Source organism: Apteryx rowi, unplaced genomic scaffold, assembly GCF_003343035.1.
Source record: "Apteryx rowi isolate R43461 unplaced genomic scaffold, aptRow1 scaffold_594, whole genome shotgun sequence".
Taxonomy (NCBI): Eukaryota; Metazoa; Chordata; class Aves; order Apterygiformes; family Apterygidae; genus Apteryx; species Apteryx rowi.
The window spans coordinates 5,672-29,344 of NW_020450865.1; the positions used below are offsets into that span (position 1 = coordinate 5,672).

Genomic DNA, 23,673 nt, shown 5'->3' on the forward strand with positions numbered 1-23,673 from the left:
GCCTGGAACCAGAGGCTGAACTAGACAACCTCCTAAGATAATTCAGGTTGAAAGGGTTCTTATGATCCTAATCTAGCTAAATCCAGTTTTAGTTTATGCCAAGGTCTTTGATGCAGCAGCCACTAGGRGAAGACAGAGTTGCTTTCAAATGCCAGTGAACACATTTGTGTATAGGGTAGGTTAACAAATGTAAAGTTTTGAGTTCTCAAAAGCACACACCAACAACATAAGATGCCCAAATATATTTATTTGTCTCTTAAAAAGTATGTTACTCTTCAGAAGACAGATGAGGAAATTTCAATACATTTTAAAGTATCAGCCTGGCACATACTTCATGCTTATGTTTAAGTAAACATCAATACCATCAGACCAAGCAAGCTAAGATTTCAGAAGTCAGTAGCAATCGAGGTACCAGAACTTAAGTCCTTAAGATAAAAGGGAACTTCAAAGCCTCTCAGCCAAGCAGAGTCAGAGTTCAAGAATGTATTCAAGAACTGTAAAGCAAGTCTTTGCTCCCTTTTGATCTTCATCTGCTGCCAGAAATGCATGCGAGTTACAACAAGGAAATTTAAGCATCTCAGTATACTGAGTTACAGACTAGTAAGCCAATTCACCAGCTCCAAGTAGTCAGAAGAGTGCAGCACTGTTCTAAAATTGAAAGTTAGAGTTTGGAGTTTTGATTCATTATCACAGGACAGCAATGATATTTACTTTTTGCAGMTCTTGCCAGTTTCCAGGGTTAGTGCATGAAAGTTTCTGGATGTTTATTTCTGGGTGTGCATATGGGTGAGGTTATCACAATTGTGTCAGCTGTACAATTGTATTCATTAATGTGTTTCCTAAGTATTAGCTGAGAGTATTTGCCTTAATGGCTGGAGATGCATTTTTGTTGCCATCTCTAACCATGTTCTCCCCTGCCAAATAGTCATTTTCCCCATCTTCTTGTTCTTATTCAGTGGCAAAAGCTGCCATCTACTTCACTCAGTCGTGGTGAACACACTAAGGAAGATATCTCCTGTCACTGGTCACCAGCTATTTCTATGCATTTCAAGATTTCTATGATGTCTTGATCCAGGAGAACTAGCAAATAAATAGGGACAAGTGCAAGTGAGAAGTCAGGCTAGAGTGGGTCATCCCTGGTGACAAAGGAAAAGTTCACAGCAAAGGTGTAAGTGCCTATTCAGCTAAAATCATGCTGAGTGAGTCCTATTTGGAATGTACCATATGTCCTAGAAGCAAACTAGATACCAAATGTTGTCTTTGTTCCTTTATACGAGCGTGTAAACACTACCTTATGTTCTCAAGAAAGAAACTAATTGGACTTAGATGCAGCCACTCAAGAAAGTGGAGTGAAAACTCACAAGATACTCAGTTTCACACCAAACAAGAATATGTAAACACCCACAAGCGTCACCTATTCAGAGAATACCAGACACCCCATATGGATTGTCACAACGCAGCACCATAGCAGCGGTTTGATTTAAGAAACAGTCTTGCTGCTCATTCCATCACATTTACACTGAGCAGTGGTAGCATTAGCAGCACTGTGATTTGCTCTCTGCTTTCAACGGGTCTAGGTCCAGTTTTGGTTTCCCCACATCATTCTCTTCATTAGGAAAAGTTTTGTAGTTGGCAAGGATGTTTTCCACCAAGAATCGAGCAGCTTCATCTATGTTGATGTTGTCCTAAAAAGTGTTGAAGGCAAAGTCAGATCTTTTAAACAGAAGTTGCACATGCCTATTAAAAGCTGGTCAAATGCAAACTCTTCTATAGTCTCATAACCTTGACATAAGCAGCTTAATACATCAGATCATTGCTCATACACTTGCTTTTGCAAAAAGCTACCAGAAAATTTTGGTAAAAAGTTATTCACCCTTATGACAAATAGGATACTTTGACTCTAACCTGGTAGGTGGTCTAGAGATGAATGCCATTTGCATTTGGAAAACTGGCAAGTACCATTGTGCCTTTCTGCAGCAGGAAAAGTTRTAGGCAATTACAGTGTTTATAGTAGTGTTCTACCTTTTGGGGCCTTTTTCTGCTTCTGCTAAAGTTTGGATGCACTTATTTATCTAAAAGGACATTTTCTATCAGCCTCAAAAACCCAGCTGAAGTCAGAGTGCCTCACCCAGCCACTCTTCAAAGCATGCACGAGAAGATGTAAACTATATTAACATCCATCCTAAAGAAGGTGTGTATGCAGGAYGGCTAGAGCTGCATTTCAGCAGGGTACCTCAAAGGCCAGTCTGGCCAGTGCCAAGGGGCCCTTGGCTACAGCTTCTGAGCTGGCTGGGCCACCTGTTAGTTTACCATCAGGTAGCCACATTTGGAACCACTCTTATCTTTGGTACCAATGGAAATACCATGCCAATGCACTGTTCTGTCTCCACAAGTGGAGCTCTACCCTTTACACCAGGAAGGTTAGGTCATGAGAACATATTTAAGCAGTTGCTGTTGTAGTTTGCAAGCTTGTGGTTGACAGACAAATTGCTTTGGGGAATTTGCAGACAGGCACTTCTTCCCCCATTATGGGCAGGGAAAAAGATTCTCGTCTTTCTAGGGAGCAGATGTTCATAGATATTTCTATGAATATATATATCCTCTGCAGTTCTATTGCCTAATCCACACCTAGTGGACCCTAACATGTCACTGATGACTAGACTGAATATTCAAATACTAATTTCAGCAGAAAGGTGTAATCAGTTTAACAGAATTTTCAGGTTGACAGGGCTTAAGTATACCAAATCAGTTACTGGTTTAAGAAAATAAAAATGCTGCCCTGAATTTTTGATGAGCTGTTTTAACTATGACATCTTTTCAAAGCCCTGAACAAGTCAATTCATAACTGAGCCAGAACTAGTATTGTCTGGACTTCTCTCTGCACTGAGAGCTTTGTTTTACATTGGCATCTTTAAAATGCCACCTGAAATGCAAGCTGTTACTCCACTTCCGTAATACTCTTTATTCCAAAGTTACTTGCACTTGTTTTTAAGACTGTGTTAAGGTCAATACACAGGAGTGCTAAGGGCAGCTGAAAAGTTGTCTATCTGAAGCTTCAAGGAAGACACATAACCCGTAACAGAATATTAAGAAAATTTTTAAGGCTCTTTATACTAAAGCCTTCTCTTTTTTAGTAACAATGAACAAATAGTAACTCTCAAACCCACCCAAAGTCAAACAAGTGATTAGCTAATTTAACTCAGATTCCTGCCACTGTGTACCCTTCCTCCTTATTTTACTGTGGTCAGGAAAAGACTTGTTAATTTCTTCTTACCACATTCCTCTTGCAGATCTTTTCTTCTTTTAAAGAGTTATCTAAGCATCACGGTGTGCCAGAAATGGTTCTCACTTACAAACTCACTTACAGAGAACACTTCGCGCCAATTTGTCTCAGTAGCAGTTAAAGGAAGTGGGCAAGCCAAGGCAGAAATGGGCCTCGTAATTTAGCTTATATATGCAGGAATTATTGGCCAGACCAGCAATTTGGTCTGTCAGGCACATTAATTCTAAAAATGAAAGGCTGTTCTAGATGAAGACAACCAGGTCTTAAGAAACAATTCCACTTCTGACTAAACAGCAAGCTTATAAGCATATTAACCAGGTTTGTAGACTAACACTATAAAATATATACTCAAAGTTACCCGAATAAAGCAGCTGTCTATCTTAGCTTAAGTTACTTTGCTGAGCAATTTGTTTTTCCCCAGTTCAGTTTTGCTACTGCGTGATAGAATAGAAAGATGACTTAGTGGAATTATCTAGCTGGGTAATACAAATGAGCAAATAGCTTGTTCACTTCTGGAGTCTTAACACTTCCTACATGCAACAGTGAAGACAGAAGCTCAAGTCAAAAACCTGCATTACTCTATCTTTGACAGTGTGATCAGTGTTTAGTAGTACTAACATCTAAACCACTGATCCTTGACACGTGCATGATCTTAAGACTCATTCAAGTAAATTTAATTAAGGTTTCCAGTTAGTTTTAAGGTTACCTCTGAACTTAAGATGCAGTTCTTATCTACACCAAATATGTTGCAAGTCTTCCTCAGAAGCAAGATATTCCACACACCACTTCTAACTTTTGCTGAACACTGGAGACCCGGACTGTCAGTTCCTGTGCCTGAGGAGTTTAATGTTTCTTTTYAGGCTCACCTTGGCAGAGGTTTCAAACCACCCAACGAAGCCACCTTCTTTGCAGAATTGGTCCATTTGAGAGGGATTCTGGCTGCCATCTTTTTTCTGATCACACTTGTTTGCAAGAAGAACTGCAGGGATGGGGCTGCCATTGGGAAGTAGCACTTTACTGTCCAAATCATGCTTCCATTTTGAAACAGCCTCAAAAGTGGAGCCTCTTGTGACATCAAAGACCACAAAAGCACCAACTGCCTCTTTGTAGTATACTCTTGTCATATTTCCAAAACGCTCCTGGCCTGAAAGAAAGAAGAGTGACAAAGCATTCATTTAAGCGTTAACTGTAGTAAAGGTAAACGCATTTCAGTGCCAGGTTAGTAAATACGAGTTTGGCATTTAGGACTAGTCACTAAGTTTATACAACATTGGCCTGCCTCTATCATGCTCTGTTAGCTCACTGTAAGAGAGCTATTATTGATACCATGCATGACAAGTCAGATGCTAATTGTTTTGCATTTCCAAGTACTATTTTGCAATTATTTTTTTACTTATTCATTAAGTAGTGTTCTTCAAGAGAGAAGTCATGCCTAAAAATGCTACCAGCACACCTGGACCCAAGTCATTYTTCCCTCAGAGGAAGCTTCTACATGACTGAGGTATAAGCCTGGTGAGTTCATATACATTATAGGTTTTATTTTCCTTAGGGATAAGCTCAAAAGGAGTTTAACAGTTCTAAGTAAGCCTTTGACTTCAGCTTTTAAGTTTGAGACCTTCTCTGGAAGAATTTCCAACTACAGGTGTTCTACAGCAAGCAGTCCCAGGATTAGGTGCAAGATGACCAAGACAGTTAAAGGACAAGTTATTCACAAAAAAATTCTCCATATTCTAAGGAGTGAAACTTTACACACTCCATGCTCTCAAAGAGGACAAAACTCTTCCCCTCCATACTCAAAGCTCAAGTTTTGAAGGAGACCATTATGTCATAGACTACTGAACCAACAAGCCAAGCACCACGCCTGCATCTCAGTGACTGTCACTAGAGGAGACACGTTGCTTATACACTGTTTATGAAACAGTGCAAGGCTTGTATTCAGGTAAATCACATTCTCTCCCTAGGCCTTTCCAGGCTTGATCCTCATGCCTAAAAGATGTTTTTTGTATATCTGTATTGGTAATGGCTGTACCACTTGAGTCAAAACTTAGTTCCTGTTTTCATGGATCAAGTGCCATTTGAAAAGAGTTTTGCCAGAGGGTTTTGACTACCTCTGCAGATCAAGTGCACTATGTCTGAAGAAGCTTTACCTTTATGTTCACATGCTTTTTTTCCAAAGGAAGCTGCAGAGTCAAGTTTAGTGATATTAAGCCAGAAATTGTACATGGTGCCATACAAGCTATGAGGAGCACCTTTTTATCTTCTTGATTTTTTAGTTCCAAATCCCACCATAGATTCTTGTTACATGGGAATACTTCCCACTGTGATGTAGCAGTTCAGATTGTACTAGTGTTCAGCTTAGGGAGTATATCCTTCACACCATAGGACTGGTCCACAAAACAAAAGATGTACTCTCAAGGTTTCACGTTTTACGGAAAAAAACTCTAGTCTGGCTCTGAAATAGTCTAGAAATGGACACCACCACTTGAGATATTGGTGGTCATTTTACATGAGACTGTACATGAGCATGAAGCAATGAGAAGAGCAGTCACATTAGTCATCCCTACTCAGTTTGCGTAGGGGCTTTCCTCTTCTTTTAGCTAAGTTTTGAAAAACTTGACAAAAGGTTACTCAAAAAAATAAATTAYTGATCAGTTGCAAAGAGGGTTGCTAGATAGTTACTGGAGGAGAGGTGCAGAGACACTGCAGTCACTACATACAAAGTTATTTGTGGATTGTGGAAGGGCTATCAGTCACCACTTTTCAGGCAGKTGTGCATGCTGTAGGTGAACATGGCTGCTGATCAGTTATTACAGTGAAGGACATTATCAGTGACTGAATCCCTTCCTCCCTATCCTCCTACCCAAAAAAGCTTTAAGAGAAAAAACAGTTAGCAAGAGGCCACATTAACTTCCCACAGCAATAACCCTTGCTGAAACCTGCACACCACAGTGTGTCTAAGATTCTGTTTAAAAAACAAATTGAAGATATTTGAAAGCTATGTATGACCCAGTACTTGTTCAAAGAAAGATAGCAGTTGTTCAGGTTTGGTTACAATGTATATTTTGTTATAATCCTAAGGAGTACCAGGCAGTTTTTCTTCCCCTAAAATAAGAGGCTTAGCATTGGTCAGAGAGCCTGGTCTTCTCTATGTCAACTCATCCCCCATCTCCAAGAGAAATTCTATCTTTATCATACTTGGTGTTCCAACTCTTGCTTCCTCAGTCTTCTCACCCACCTAGCCCAATGCCTTTATATATAATGAGCTGGATACAAATGCGACTGGTAATCACTCAAGACTGCCCTACAGTTGCTTCCCCTGATTTCAGTGGCTTTCCGCTATCCACAACCTGCATGAACCTTTAGAACACAAAGGCCCTGCTCCCATGAGTAAGGGCTAGATCTGCTGTGCCAGAAGGGCAACATTTGTCTTGTAGTTGAGCAGCAGATCAGACAGCTAGCTGAATCTCATCATGGAGTCCTGACCAAGGGAGAGGCCAGCTCAAAGGTGGGGGGGGGTTATGGTAATCACTAGATTGAGGAACTCCAGAAAAATGCACAAGCTAAGGTTGACTTTGTGAGATAGCTTTTCTCCTTATTGTATGATATGACAGCACTTCTGCTGGGAAAGTAAACCTGCAGCTGAACTGTACTTTGCTTTGAGCACCATTTGTACTCTATAGCATCCACCTGGAAAGCAAGTGCTTCAGCTCTGCAGGAGAAGCATTACTCCCAGCTGGCTTTGTTGACAGAAGTCAAGTTATTTGCTCTTACACTGCAAGTTTTACATTTGGAATAACATTAACACATATTCTTCTGTAGTTTAAAAACTTTGGTGAAAGCAGACAACAGAAATCCATAGGCCCATAACACCTACCAACATGAAAGTCTAAATCTTTACTGACTGGATTTCAGCTTTGCATAAGGGGATTTGATACTCCTTCCCCCTGAAAATCCACCATACAAGCAGACGCCACTGTGTTATTTCAAATTAATGCCTTTTAATAGCCCAGATATGCTCCAGTAYGGAGTGCTGCTCTGTTCTGAAGTAGCCCAAACTCCCTAAACTGTTTGGGGTTTTTTATTTTATGGAGAGCTGCTTTCACCTCTAGAATTTGCATGCATTGATATTAGACTTGACCTGCACACTAGTTTATGACTGCTCTTTTATACTGTCTGGAATCTTATGAGGAAGGGACTATTCTTTTTATTCTATAGAAAGAGATGGCAGAACACGGCCTGCCTAAGAGGGAAAATATTTTTGTGGTAATAGGCATATGGCACGAGGCAGGAAAAGAGCATCCAGTATTAACTGACTAGAATTCCTGTACAACCCAGTTACTACTGACAGTACACATGCTTTAGGCTGAGTCTCTTGAAGGGGAAATAAGAATATTCTTGATAGCCTTTTGAAAGTTTAATAGGACTTTTGGGCAGAGCTTTTGCAAGTGCTTTTCTGCTTGCAAAAAAGCTCATACCCAAAAGCAAACTCTAGAGTATCCTGCTCCTCTGAAGTCCAGTGGTCTGAACATCATTCTCTATATCTATGATTAAAACTGTCAAATGACTATCTTCACTGTGCTCTGTTCAGCCAATGATTTGTCATTCCCCTTCCTAAGGCCAGCAGAGTTTTTGCTGTATTCTCACGTGGTGAAATGACTAATGTTGAGCAGTACAGAAAGTAGATCAGACCCCCAGAGCAGAGAAAGATAGAAGTGATCAGATGAAACTAGACTTAAAAACTCCAGTACATAGAACCATGAAAGGAAAGGGACAGGAATATAACTACTTGCTTACAGCAGCACCGTGGAAGAGACATTAAAGGATTAAACATGGTGGTAGGTCTAGTTCCTTGACACGAGCCTAATGGTACCAGAATGGTATCCATCCTTTGTTTCAGGGGCTCAGGTGTAGATGACTGGCTAAGCTATAGGACAGTCCTGCAGATTAATGGGTTTAAGGATATGGAAGTGGCTGCATGCAATATGAAGTTCTGCATTCTCTAACCACACAGTTTTCACATCTAAATGACTCGGCACACTTTGTCACCATATTTTCCAGTAATTGCAACAGCATTAAGTGAAATAATTGCATAATGTCATGYACTGGGAACTAATAAAGTTCCATACAGCAGAATCATAGCAACTAAGTTCAGTTTAAACTTGTATCAGAGCCTGGGAGCTTTTCTTGCTTCCCAAGTTACATTTTAGAAGAGCTAAACTTAAACTAAGAGCTAGAAATCACATAAAAAAGTTATAGCCAGTTCTGTTATTACTTCACTGCAAAAGCTAAAGCATTTAAAGGACAAAAAGGTTATCACAAGATTCAGAAAGTACAAGCCTTGCCTTGAAGTAGAATTAACAAAAGTTTCTTACAGCAATCCTTCCCAGTCTAAGGAATAAACAAGGGAGTCCTGTTTAATCACAGCAGTGAGACAGATCATTGTGGCAGTTTTGCTTTTAGTTAGCAGAAGCTACTCTGTGCTCCTAACATTATTTCTGCTCTAAACTAGTGTTTGCAGGATGGGAATTGAGGCAAGAAAAAAAGTTAGATTTGCAAGTGACTACTGGATATACATGATATTAAGTCTGTCAGGACTCCTCCCAGACTACTTACCATACCCAAAAGTAGAATTAAGTCTTAGAAAGTAGTTTATGCAAACTAGCACAAACCTACTCATGGAGAGCAAAGCGACCAATCTGGAAGAAGCTTCCCCAGCTATATTTTTGCTATGGAAGTGAATTTTGGTTTAACCCTGTCAATACCAGCAGTAGAACAGTTCACCTACCTTGTAAAAACTAAGCTTAGCCTGTTCTGCAACCATACAATTCTGACAGAGAAACCAGAGTTTAGTTGCATTTAAACCCTTTAAGTTTTCTTATTGGGAGTAATACTACTGGACAAAGACTAAGTAGTCTCTCTCTGATGAGACTAACAGTTCTGAAATCTTCCTGAACTTAGGTCATTAAAGAGGAGCAGTAAGATGACCCAAGGGTTATAAAAGCCTGAAAACTGGAAGAATGATGGAACAATTTCTTTTGCTTAACTCATGTTAGTTCAAGTCTTCTTTGACAGGCTAATCAGCTTAATGGATGGCCAGAGTTTGATATTTGACTTTAACAAATTTGACAGCTCTACATCAGAGAGTCTTAAACAAGTCAAATATAATCTAGACTGAAGTCGCCCAAAAATGAATCCATAGCTAGCTGAAGAGTTTTACTTCAGAGCTGTTTGCTGTCAACTGGAAGAGCTCTGCTTAAGAAGTTTTGCAGCTCTCCCCTGCATTCAATAACACTGAGTTTTCAGAAATCCGATAGTGAGGAGTCCTCAAATATGACTAAGGCCAAGCAGCTATTGCTAACATTTTGAGTTTCATCACTCTGAAGGACAGAGTTCAGTTAGTTTAAAAGCCAGTTTAAGTTCAATAGAAAGAAGTAAAGGAATATATCACACAGGAAAAATTTAATACAAAAAAACAAAGCCAAGAAATATCCAGCAATACTACAGTAGTGAAGAAAGCGATCAAGAGAGCTAGTGGATCAGAAATTAAGCAAGTTTCAAGGTACACTGAAGTAGTGTCCTGCTAGGGTGTTTCAGTTATGCTGCTTTTCTATCAACAGGTGAAGCTCAAGTGCAGTACTATATCCCGCAATGAACTTAGACATCACAAGATAGTTATTAAACCACACTGAATGGTTATTATAAACAGTTTCATTCTCGTAATAGGTAAATATTCTTCTTCCATTGTGAAAAGGGTTCTCAAAGATCAACTATTCTACATGATCACCAGTAGTCAATACTAATCAATCTAAAATTCAAGAAGGGTCCATAATAACAGCCTAGTGAAAGAGGATTCCTTGTAACCTTCTTGGCTTGCAGTTTAAGTACTTAAACAAGCCCCTCACAGATGCTGAAGGATTTTAAGTTTTCTCACCATGATAGCAAGATCAAAGGCTACAGAAATCAAGAAAGAACTTCAAGGTCAATGTTTAGCAAGTTAACAGATCTGGAAATACATAAGTGCCTCAAAGTTGGCATAGTTTTTCTCCAAAATAGGGAAATCCAGTGTTGGCCACAGCAGAAGTTCTCTAAAGGCAGCATAATATATTGCTATACTGTATGCTAAGCACTAGAAGTATTGACAGTATAACACTAGTTACCAACAATATAGCAGAAGATCTGAGGAAGCTAGTAGAGGTATAGTGGGGTGGCACTGAGCAATTTCTACAATGCAAGAGAAGTTTAAGACAGTTTTTTCCTCAGTAAAAACCTGCACAGAACTATTGTGATATGCAGTAGGAAGAGGGAAAGAAATGTTAAGGTATATTCCAATGCATAAGGGATTGAATATTTGGTGTACACATGAAGAAATAGAACAGTGTAAATAAATATTCTGGAAGAGAAATAGAAAAGTCATCATTAGAAGCATCTAAGGAACTATTCAAGTTTAAAACTTGCAGAGTTAGTTTAGGACAGTCTCAGCAAGACTGGTGCTATACTCAGCTTTTCATACCTGTCTCCCTTAGAGAGGAGTCCTAGGTCCTTTATAGCTAATTAGGTACCTCAGATTTGGATCTAGAATACCCAGCTCACTGGCCAGGAAGTCATACAAGGAATCAGCTAGGCTAATCATACTGATTAAGAAATACTGAGAATAAGGGGCAGTAACCTTAACTTACACCTAAACAGTCTCTAGACAGGCCTCTCTGCTAACATTAGCACATTAGTTTGTCTCAGAAGCATGCTTCTGAGGCTGATCTCCCACCACTACCACTGACTGTGCTTTGATTCACACTGTGGAGCAGTCTGCACACATGAACTAGCTTCCTCTTGGAAGAAGCTGGCCCAGTGACAGGCTCCAGGACCATGCTTCACACATGGGACAGGCAACTTGTGGGGCCAGACTAGCTCTAGTTGGGCTGCCTACACCATGGTGTCCTCACTGTCAGCTATTCTGACCTTATTAGCCACACTACTTGCTAGTACAGACAGTGCCTCTATTTATTCAGACTATAGTGCCAAACTACAAGTTAGTTCTTTCAGACAACTGTTCAGGACTAGGAAATGTGGGTGCTTTTATTCGGCCCAGACAGGAAAACCAATTTAATGGCAAGTTGAAATCCCTTCTTACCAGTCTTCCCCTGCCAGGGGAAGGCCTAACTTAATGAGCACTCTCCTTATTTCAGTTGTGCTGCTTTACAGAAGATTCAGGTCTCTGGTTCTCTGAATTTCTAGAGTCAGATTTTCGCATAGTAAAGTCAAGGAACATCTGCATGGCAACTCCTTATTTTTGATTCCAACTCTCAGTAGAGTTTAGATCTTTCAGTGGGGTAAATTTAAATCAAAGCAGCATTCAAAATGACTTGACATGCAGCCCAATCCTGTCACTGCAATGTAAGCGAGTTTTAAAAGATACAGTGGCCCCAAATCCTTTAGGAGCTGTAGGCAAGAACACACTGCATTTTGGATGCCTGTTGGTCCTATAGCTGAGTGTTTGGCGCAAGACACCAAATATCCAGAATTGCCCTGAGGATGCATCTCCCAGTTCTCCAGATATCTAATGTGCATTTTAACACTACCAGGGTCAGGTGAGAACTGACTGGGGCTTCTTTGGAGCTGGATAAAGCAACATGCTACTGGCAAGCCACTACTACTGACAGTATTTTATTCTAAACCTGCACAGCTTGACCCAGAAGTGTCTTACCCTATTAGATAGGCTTCTGTTAGGAGCAGGAAGTAGGTTAACCAAACCACTATCAACATAATAGGACATGCTCAAGTATGTCTGCCGGATTTTTCACATGGGTAGCAGCTTTAGATTGCTAGAGTAGACAACCTGACTCTGAGACAGTCAGTGCTAGATCTTTCACCTCCTCATTCTTACTGTTTAAACTATCAGTGCAAAATTGCCAAGCATTTAGACTACATAGGTGTTGAACTATACTTGTAGCTCTAGCAGATATTAGGAACCTGTAAGAGTTACAAAACGCACATCCAGCCCGAGTCTTACTTTCCACTATTGTGCAATTCATATTTGGGATCTGTGGTTCTGCTGACAAATGCCAAGACATTAAAACCCAAGAACTTTAAGAGTATTATTTTCCTAAATTAGACAGTACTAAAAACAGTTTTTCTGACTGCGACTCTTAGTTTCTAACACACAAAGCAGCCTCAGACAGATTTTTTTTTTAATTAACTGCTAATGTCCTTCCTTGGGGGGTGGGGGGGGCATGAGGGCATGTTACTAACCWCTGGATCAACCCTTTCCTGACAGAGGGTCCTAGGCCTTCAGAGAAAAAGTCTTCAGGAAAGAGTAGCTAACCAGTTAGTCCCTATTTATCTGCCTCCCATCTCACCGTAAGAGATGACCTTTGGCACTCTGGCTATGTCTACATTAGATACGAGCAGATCTGTAGAGAGACAGTCTGTGCTGGAGACCTGTCATCCACAGTATACACAGCAGTATGGTCAGGGAGATTTATTCTGGACTACTGCTAGTCTGAGACAAAAGCTATGTTCCAAGTATTAAAGGACATTCAGATGAAACTAATCCTGAAGCCTGAAAGAAATATAGCTAGTATGATCCAAGACTGTTTCATAAAATAAAGCAAGAACAATCAGATGCCTTTCCCCCTGCCCCCCCCCCCCAAAACACACTGCTATAGACAGTTTCCTCTGCTGCTATTTGGAGCTTAGCTCATGAAGTTTATTAGCTTCTCTGTTAGCCCCCAGCTTCTTACCTGCAAAATTGTAGGGTAGAAGCTTCCAATGAAGCTTCATCTAGAGAGGTATGTCTTTATTAGTGTTGATCATAAAAGACTATTTCCTATCTTCTGGTTTCATGTTATACTAGAATTTTTTTTTTAATTACCAGCTAGATTTTTCTTTAGACTGCTCTCCCTACTTCTGCTATAGGACAATGGGCAGAATAGCAAAACCAAAGCTCCATAGACATTTCTGTTAACTGCACAAGGGAAGTTCTTCAGATAGCTCAATTGCACAAATTATTTGGGAAAATCCCTTTACAATGCTAAACAGATTCCCTGCATAAAACCAATAATTCACATATTGTCTCAAAAAATACTGGATATGTAACATTCACTGGGAGAGTATCAGTTCAGGTTCACTGTTCCTTTAATCAGAAGTGCTTTCACCATTGATCTCAGAGTCAATGTCATTTCATTACAAAATGGCAGGAAGCAATTTAAAATTTCATTGTGCAACATGGCCTGAATCTGAACTAATAATTGAATTACCTGAATTTTCACAGGCATTGAGACTAATCTCTTCAATCACTTTCTTTGCTATTGTTATACTTCACTCCCAAAGGAAGACAGAATAGCCCTATTCACTATAAGTGAAACAGCAGAAACACTGAGGTCCAAGTGCTCTCAAGTTATACTCCTGATTTCCATCAGTAAAGTAGGTCACTTAAACAGCTATGCAGAAAGCCTGTAGCAGAACAAGATGAACTTTGGCTCCAAGTTTGTCCATTTCTGTATCTACAATGCTGTTTATTCCCCATGATCTTGAGGCAGACCTTCTACCTTTCTCAGAGTAGCAAGGGCATTCACAGCCTGATATCATGACAGACTCATAGCAACATAATCTTTAAGCCTTGTCATCCTCTTCATGCATCGGGACTGGCATATACTACACCTATAGAAAGAATTAATCATCTCCTAGAGGGGATTTTATCATGATAAAGAGCCTTAAAAATCTGTCTACAGTGAAGTAGCCTGTCAGTGGGCAACGGGCTAGAGATGACAGCTTACTGAATTCCCTTTTGGTGGAAAGGCTACAATGTTCTATTCTTACTTTGTCCCCATCCCAGCAGATAAAAAAAGGACACCATCTGCTTTCACAAGAGTGTAAAGCTTGTACATAGGAACTCTTCCTCAAACAATTGCGCAGCTCTCACAAAGAAGTTTATAGAAAAACTGATAAGCTTTTATTGCTGTCCATAGCCTCGGTTTGAATGCCTAGAATTAGCCCCTAACAGCTTAACAATTTGTCTTGAAGTTTAGAGGCAAGACTCTGCACTTACAGTTCAGCTGGCTTTGTCCAGCATCAAATGTATTATATGTGAAAGTATGAATAGTCTACTTTGTATTAGACATTTTTTACACATTTAACTCCACTTGTTTTGCTTACAACTTTGATAGAAAGCATTTTAGCAAGAGAGGAAGTTCCTGACTAAACACTAGATTTCTATCCTCAAGAAAGTATTGTTCAAAGCTAAGTAATTTCTAACTAGATGTCAAACACAGCATGTATGAAAAACCCTCCTACATAGCCCAATTAGTGCCAGCAACAGCATGAATGGGTAGTTCCTACTTTGTTCTAACTAGACTTATTCAAACATGTCCTCTGCCAGAGTTAAGCTATTTTGTGCCTGACACTCCCTAATCCATCTCCTCTGGTGCACTGTCATGCAGCCAGGGCCATACTGTATGCTTAACGGTGATGCTGCATAGCCCTACAGTATCTTGCAACATACAGGAGAACAATTCTAAAGTTAGTCTGTCTCAAGAAGTTTATCACAAGACTGAAAAAAATGTTAATCTCTGAAATGGTAAATGTGTCATGGCACATTGAGTGCAATTGGAATTCAGCATCAAGTTGCTGCCACATTGTTCTACCCAGCACTAGTCTGGGAGCGTTTAAACATCAAGTTCCCATAACCTATTTGCAGTGACTAAAAGGCTTCTTCCTTAGAAATAAAAAGATATACATATATACATCATTCTTTGAAGATCTGCTAAAATCCACACAGTAAGAAATACTGTTTTGCATTTGCTACTAATCTAGAAGCTATCCCCAGTGAAAGGGTAATATGCTTTCTCTGGCCAGAACTAAGATATATTTCTAAACAAGCTCTATAGTAACCCTGAAATCCTGTTGTGCTTCAAAGTATAATCTTACCACATCTACCTTAGCTCTGCGTCTCCACAGCCAAAGGAAAGCTTTTAATGTCTAATGTTTTACTACAGACAGATTGAGAAGCACATTGTACTTTGTAGTCACTGCTTATTGCTGTTTATACTAGCTTTAACACTTGCAAGAATTTCACAAGACTTATTCATACGCTTTCATATAAAGCAATACAAGCAGAAAAATCTCTAACTGTAAATCATTTCCCCTTGAGGTGACATACCACACTTCAGAAAGTCTAAACTGAGTATTTAGAGCAGTGGCTACAGCTAGAGTTCAAGGAAGAGTTTAACTGTCCTGTGAGACTGAATTTCAGTGTAAGGTCTCACACTGGAGAACTGCATTCTTGCTTGTTACTGAAGCACAGAAACTTGTTTTACACAGAGGCTGTTGGAGTCATTTCTGGAGCCAGTCAAGCACACTGAGAAAACCAAGTTAGTAAAAGGCAAAGTGGAGATACACAAATGAGAAAGTCAAAGATTAGTTCTGAACCTGACATTGCTGTAAGAATTGTTGATAAAAGTAGATTTACATTCATGTAAAATTTATTAAATATGTACTTTTAACAATGTATTATGGCCCACACCCAGTTTGGTCCTGCAGGGTAATGCACTTGACTTTACTACTGACTTAAGTAGCTAGTAACTAAGCTCGTTTCACATGAAAAGCAAGAATTTAACTGATATTTGCTTCAAAAAAAACCCCACATCTTAATGATGACCAATATAAGTTAATGGATTTCTGCACTAATTTCTAGTTTGTGTTTTATATTTTGATCCAAAGGTTAGTTACATTGAGCAGTATATGCTATTTTTCTCCTGTCTGCTGCACATAAGAACTCAGGTATTATAGTTTCCATTTAAGGTAGCATTTTTTTTTGTTTTTTCTTCTTCTTTTGATGGATACCCATCCATCCTTTGTTCTCTGCACCAGAGTACTACAGAAATATTTTCACTGTGGCCCTGCAGCAAGTGGAAAGCTCCTGAGTAAATGCTATGATATGCACCTTATCTGTTTGGAAAATGAGGTGGAGCTTCAGATTCACCTATCCCATAGCAATTAGAAGCTCACGCACTAAACGATATTTCCAAGTATAAAGCACTTCATTGTCAACAGAAAAGAGTTCTCACAAGATCAATACAGCAATCTTTAGATTTTAAGCATATATAAAGCACTTCATTCTCAACAGAAATTAAGAGTGCTTGCACGCTCAATACATCAGCCTTTAGGCTTTACATATGTACTAGATCAGTGGCTTTTTTTTTTTTTTTTAAGATAACACCTTTAGCAATATTTCTCCTAGGAGACCTAGAAATAAGTTCTGAGCTTATTTCCAAGATATCCAAAGAAGATCTCTCTCAAGCCTACCATTTACTGAAAGAACTAGACAGTCCTGTCTTACATAACCAAAATTGATTAGCATACTAGACTGCGTGACAACACCAACTTCAAAGCGCTAACATTTTACATATGTTTATGGAACTCCTAATTTTAAACTCAACTCCATAAAGCCTCTGTGGTGATAGTTAAGATAACATACAGTAGTTTGAGTTGCTATATAACAAAATACTTAGCACAAGAACACTCAGTGATATGAGAGATGCAGTACCCTACTGGTAAGACGAGGAAGTTGCTTACCAGCAAGACTAAAACCATACCTTGTTTGATATCTTTTGATAACAAGCTACTTAACTAGGAAGATTTTCTAGAAAGAAAGCATGCTGATACCCAGAATCTGGATACCATAAAGAATCTTTTCAGTCATGTTTGTGGTACACAGAAAGATGTCTGAAAATTGAGACGCACCAAAAAGAAACAAGTTTAACATTTAACACTTATTTGGACTACTTAACTGCAGAGCTTCAAGGCCAGCAAAGCATATTCCCAATTAAAAGTTCATAACTATAATTCTACTGTTCCAGAAGAGTTGCAGCAAAGGACACCTACTCAAGATTTCCCACAAAGGGATGGTTTCTAGAAGGAAACATACTGTGCATCTTCAGTCCTGTTGCCTCTACAACTTCTTTCAAAAACAGCAGGCCTTCTACTTTTCCTGAAACTTCGGCTGAAGAGATGTAAAACTAGTAGCTAACATTATCCTTAATTAATTCTTCTTCTAATACGAAACTTATACTTAAATGTGTGCATGCAGTAAGCTTACAGCAAGCTTAAAGGCCTGTGACTGCTCTCTGTTCAATCTGTTTTTAATCAGACTGAACTTCATCACATAAAAGACTCTCCAATCCTGATCCTGGGACTTCTGACTTGCCTCGGGTGTTACCAGAACACTAGCGCTCCCAGCTCCACATTAAGGCAGCTGCAACTGGAACTTCCATCGCTGGATAACAAACTAGGAAGTTATATCAGATCATCTCTTAGTTCTTCCAGTTTCTGAAATGAAGCTTTGAGTTCCAATTTTTGCATCTCTGATGGACGTTTATGTGCATATTTCATTTCCAAAACATTTTTTTCACTCTTCTTCTCGTTGCACTCAAATATTCTTATTTACAGTGAGAAAAAGTGGTTATGAGCAGGTTATGTCAAGATTCTCTTGTCTCCACCCTATGCTCACTTCTCTTGTTCTAGGCACAGAGCTAAGCAATTTCTTAATGGTTTCTTTGTTGGGATTAAAATGGAACTTCTTCACTGATCCTCAAAGTGTGTTGCATGCAAGTACAAGTTGCTACAAGACTTGCTTTAGAGACTGCTCTCTCTGAGCTCTCTATAGTTAGAATAGGCTCCTCTGAAAAGGAATTGAGGTGTGCCTCTGCTGCACATAGAGCTAAATGAGTAGTAAACTGAAGAAGTTTTCTAGATATCCCATAAAGACTTTCAGGAAAGCATTAACATCACTTAAGGCTTGCTTTAGACCTTATTTAAAGATAAAAAAAAATCAGCTTTTAATTAAAATAACTACTTTACAACCTAGTACACAGAAGTAGTTTGGCAGTCTTCTGGCAAACCAGTAGCACAAATGCAGACCTAGAATAAACTGAAATATACAGCTGCTTAAAGTTATAAGAATTTTACATGGAACATACTTGGACAGCTTGAATGCCTTTGAAACTCAGTCACCAAAATATGCAACAGTACAAAACTATGTTCCACAAGCAAGCGAACAACCACCAAGCACTCCACCCCTCCAGACAAGATCCATCTCATTCTGTTGAGACAGGAAGATTAGCAAGTACAGAGTCACTTCCACAGATCTAGGCCAGAAGGCTTGCATTTTGCATTCGTTGCCTTCCTTTGCAAGTGCTTATTTCAGTTCAAGGTTTCTTCTCTGCTGAGGAACAAATTTTAGAACATCCTCCTCTCCCTTTACCACACTCAGTTTCCTGCACTCACTTTCCCATTTGTTATGGCTTCCCATAGATCAGTGCAAGTTAACCCCCTAAATACATTAAAAGCTTAATGTCTCTTCACCTAACTAATGCCCATTTGTCTTTATAGAAAAATGCTTTATTCCAGCTCTTCCTCAACTCAGTATTTGAGCAAAAATACTTCATCTGATATTTCCATCCTCGAGACTGGTACACACTTCTCACAACAGGTTAGATTTCAGACTACTTCAAGGAGACTTGCATGCAATGAGTCTTATCACACAGCTCCTGAAAATTTAAAGTCTCTAAACATGTTATACCTATAAGTACAATTGTTCCTCTTCTGTTTTGCCAACTTCAAAGCTGTGTTCTTCCAGTTAAAGCAATATTTAAGTTTTAATAAACACTTTTAAGAATAAATTTTAATAAAGTCCTGGAAGAAGGGTGTAATTACCAGAGTTAGTGCAGAATGTCTCACTCAAAGCTTTAAAAAAGTTTGTCTGCCAGGTGTCATTAGTGACATCAGGGGAAGCCAAGCTCAAGTGGTCATCTGTGACTTTTGCCACCCTTCCCCTCTAGAGGGCTTCATGTTCACACAAGCTGATGTGAGTGACAGTGTTAGCTGGTTCTGTGTAATCACATTGGCTATCATCACTCAGAGGTGCTGATCTTACTAGATCAGACCAGAAGGTTGTCAGATTCAGAGAAAGTCCTTAAAAATGTTCTTTCAATGATATTTGACTGAGTTTTATCAAATATGCTATATTCACCTCCTACACTACCCTGTATTCAGTGTAGTTGCTCTGAGAGAGAGAGAGAGAGAGAGAGAGAGAGAACGCGAGCGCATGCTTACGAAGCATTTGTTTTCTTCTATTTGTTTTGCCAATTATGTCCTTTGAAGAAGAGGTTTAACCTGGTTCTAACACTTTCAGAGTTTATCCAGGAAGATAAATTTATCATGACTTTGCATGCCAAGATAAAACAGGAGTAATGCCTAAGGGCAGCTGCAGCTTAAAAGTTTTGTTCCTGTATGAACATGCATGTAGTCTGTTCAGCTTCTTTCACAATCTTTCATGCTACAAACAAGATCATTTGACAGTGGCTGATCAGTCTAACTCCCAAGCCTTTTTGTCTCTACTATTCAAAAAGCCACAGCCTGTGTCAAGACAAACATGCCTGAATATTTCTTGATCATACAGGTATAGGTACCATACTCTCCTTCCCTCCCCTCTTGATTCTGCTACAGGAATTTGCATTATTTTGTACCTTGTAACAGGAAGGCTATTCACCATAAAAAGAAAAGGCATGGAGAGTGTAACATACCATATTCTTCTAGGGACTTTATAGCTTTACCATAAAAAAAACAAACAAACAAAAAGCACACACACACCTTCAGCTAGCTAGCACAAGAGACCAAAGTCACTCAGGAACTTGCTGCATTGCAATGCACAGTAGGACACTCACCAGTTTGGCTACAATCACCAGAAACCAGCACAGTATGTACATTATAATCTTTAGTTGACGGATTGAGCTATGTGGTTAGTTCTTATCGTCAGTTTAGGTGCAGAACCTTAGATTGCAACACCCAGCTCTTGAAAGAAAGCTTTTTACAGTGGACTGCAAGTACAAACTTTGATCTAGTGAAAAGCAACGTGCTGTGCTACACTTAAGCCTTGACTTAAATTCAGAATCCATTTTAAAGGCATCAAAATCAATTCAGAATGCTAGCACCACATAGCTTGCAGGGAAGTCACATGTAATAGTACTTACCATAAGATTTAGATCTCTTCAAGAGATCTAAAGCTGTTTGTCTGCACCCACCAGAAGACAGAGTTATCTACATTAGTTGCTGAAAGCCAGAAGACAGTTGAGCTGATGAGTTAAAAGAGCATGACTATCACATGCTCAAAGACTTTGTTACACAGTATAATAAAATAGCAAGGCTTTAGGGAACACGTGCTATGACTGTTCAGGAGCCATCTTCTGCCTGGTTCTCTGTAACTAGTAATTTTTATATAAGCCTGTTAGCATCCTCCAGTATTTTTAAGAGTTCAGAGTACATGCAGCTGCAAAACACATTCCCAGGTCATGGACATTAGCACTTTTAAGACCACGAAACAACCCTTTTGTACTAAAATCCCTTGTATTTCAACAATTAGCACTTAACTGAGATGCATCTGTAGGAGTCTAAACTGTTACTGTCACACTGGCTAAGCACAGCCCAATCAAATATCACTAAAACTAAGATTACTTCTGTTCTCAGCCTTGTTTTTCTTTTGAGGAAGGACACAGTCCATTGGTAGCAGATAGCCTAAGCCACCAGATTAGATATAAGAATTTGGAATGCAAACTGTAGAGAAATAGTTTGATTTTTTTTTTTTTTTGCACTAGGGAAAGACTCACTCAAGAGTTTCATGCAGAAGTTGGTATCACATTGTTAGAAATGGGGAAAGATACTGCCCGTTCAGTTTAGTACGGCATCATCTGCAGTATGTCTGTCAGTGTTATAATATACAAATATTTTAATGACAGGAAAGTTTAATTCTTCAATCTATTGACAACATTAGCACAAGCCTCCAGGGACTTAACAGCAGCCCTTAACTCAATCTTGACCTAGTCATGTCCAAGATACACTAAGGGCAATAACCAAGAATGAAAAATAGTTTTCTGGATCTTGAAATTAATTCATGGGTGTGTTAATAGACCCTATTTATACTATGGGAAGTTCTATCCAAACTATGTGACAAGTTACAGCTAGGTTTCCAGCTAGCCTGTTGAAACAGATTGCTTTGGGGAAGCGTAACAGGCTACCCAAGCCTCAGAAACCAAGGGCTGAAGAGAAGTTAAACATAAGTGTGGCAGCCAGCCAAACCTGAGTATCCCGATCAGTGTTCTGTGTTTAATCTTTGGGATCTCAGACTTGCTAAAATGCACTGAGAGTGTTGTAGCAACTTGCACCAGTACTGCCAATGGATAAAATACACACACGCACCTTCCTTAAAGGAACCCTTCTGAAACACTTAGCAGAAGGGAAAGTTTGCCAGTATTTCACTTGCTCTCCAAAACAGCAATTAGAGAATATTTTAGTTTAGGGCAGCAGCAGCGTTTCAGCTTATTGTAATAAAAAGTAGGTTTTTTAGTTTGAGGAATCCTATTTGAAGTGTTTTAAGATAATCTTTAGAGCCTAAGCAGAACCGAAACTGACATAGAGCCAGGTTTATCACAGGGCTACAGCAGCCTGCATTTTACACTTCCTGTTTTACGAACTTCCACTTGATAGAGTGTTCATGGAAACAGTAACTGCCAGTTGTTATTGCTTTATTATAGTATCTTCCAGTAGCATAGGCTTAAAACACCATTATTCAAAATAAAGTCAGCTTTCTCATACCCAAGAAGATATTCTGAACACAGYGAAGAGGAAAGAAAAGAGATGCAGGTTAACACCCAAGCTGCGTACAAAGAGAACTACAAGTGCAACACCAAGTTTGAGATGCTAAGGATACAGACTTCTCACAAGAGCACAACAGAATAGAGCTTATACTGCGGCATTTAACACCTCAGCATAAGTAAAGTTAACCATGTTAACCAAGTTAAAGAATTAGAATGCTTACGCGTCATGGTTAACACCTATGTCTTTCAAAGAATAGGTCTGAACTATCCCAAGGAAAGGAATTCTTTGCAGTCTGGGGATGTGGACTTGTTTGGTTCAGTGTACTCAGAATATCTTTTTAAACACACAAACCCATACTCTGAATGTAGAGCTAAACATAACACAAGTCCCATTTATTCACTTCAAGTTGCAAGGATAAAAGCTATTTTTAAAATCAGTATGTGGCTCCAAGCACACAAAGTTTGAGCATGCTTCCTCTAAGCACATTAGCTATTTGAGTTACACCTTACAGGTTAAAGGTATCTCCTAAACATAAAATACATATTTTTTTCCAAGCAAGTTATCTAGAGGTGTTGTGGAGCAGTAACCATAAATGAAGTTAAGCAGTCATCAAAACGAAGGACACCTGGGGAGGCCGGTGAGGAGGAGCAGTACAAGCAGGAGTCACCTGGGAGCCCTGGAGCCAGCAAGTAGGGCAGCTCTTTGAGGAGGGCTGCAAAACCCTGGGYCAAGCCAAGCACTGCACAACACCAGCTAGCAGAAGCACGCACAGCATAGGAAAAGCCAAGAGCTTCGCTCCATGATCGAGACTTCCCTCTGCTTTTGCTTCAAAAGCAGAGCACAGCAGTTAAACGTAACAGGGGAAGGAGAAGAGTCAGGGGGACAGACCCCAGAGTGGAAGCGCGCTTTTCCCCGTGGAGGCCGAGAGCCGGGACCAGCAGACGCCTGGTCCCGCCGGCCCCTCTCCCCGCTCCCTGCCGCGGAGCCGCCGCGCAAGGCGCCGGCCCGGCCCTCACCTGCTATATCCCAGAGCTGCAGCCGCACCAGGGTCTTGCTGTCCCAGTTGATGACTTTGAGAGCGAAATCCACCCCGATAGTGGCCCGGTAGTGCTGCGAGAAGAGCTGGTGCACGTACCGCTTGATAATGCTGGTCTTGCCCACGCCCAGCTCCCCGATCACCAGCACCTTGAAGAGATGCTCGCGGCACTCCGGCCCGCCGGAGCCCCCTCCTTCCCCCCCGGCCATCGCCGCCGCGGACCCGGCAGGGGCAGGGGCGGGCAGCCGCGGCGGCGCCCGAGGGAGGCCGCGCTGCCGGGGCCGCGGCTGTCTCGCCGCAACTTTCTCGCCCAGCAACTTTCCTCCAACTTTCCTCGGCCGCCTTCCCGCTGGGCTGGGCCGGCCCACGCCGCCGCGGGAGGGAACGGGAACACCGGAGGCCGGGAAGGCAGGGAAAGGGCTGCGCAACCACCTGACTGCAGTCACAGGACGCGGAAACTCCGCGCCTTATGAGAGCGCGGGAGGAGGCGGGAGGGGCGGGAGGAGGAGCCCGAGCCCCGGCCGCGGCCGCGGCCAGCCCGGCCCCGGTGCGCCGCGGCAGAAGCGCCGCTGCGACGCTGGTTTGTGTCTCAGCCGCAGTTGGTCGCGGCTGCCTCCCCCCGCGGGGTCCCGGCCGCCCCCCCCGGCCCGTGCACCCCGCCGAGGGCAGCCCGGGCCTGCTCTGGGCCTGAGAGGGAAGGGCCACATGT

General features: G+C 40.7%; 1 protein-coding gene across 1 annotated transcript; it reads right to left on the reverse strand.

The window, feature by feature from the left end:
• Window positions 1–227: 227 nt before the first annotated feature.
• Window positions 228–23,393, reverse strand: RAB32 (RAB32, member RAS oncogene family). The gene is made up of 3 exons (XM_026082806.1): window positions 22,945–23,393; window positions 4,150–4,427; window positions 228–1,685 (listed from the first exon to the last, which is right to left on the reverse strand). The coding sequence occupies exons 1-3, from the start codon at window positions 23,171–23,173 to the stop codon at window positions 1,536–1,538; spliced, it is 657 nt and encodes a 218-aa protein (XP_025938591.1). The 5' UTR covers window positions 23,174–23,393; the 3' UTR covers window positions 228–1,535.
• Window positions 23,394–23,673: the final 280 nt, after the last annotated feature.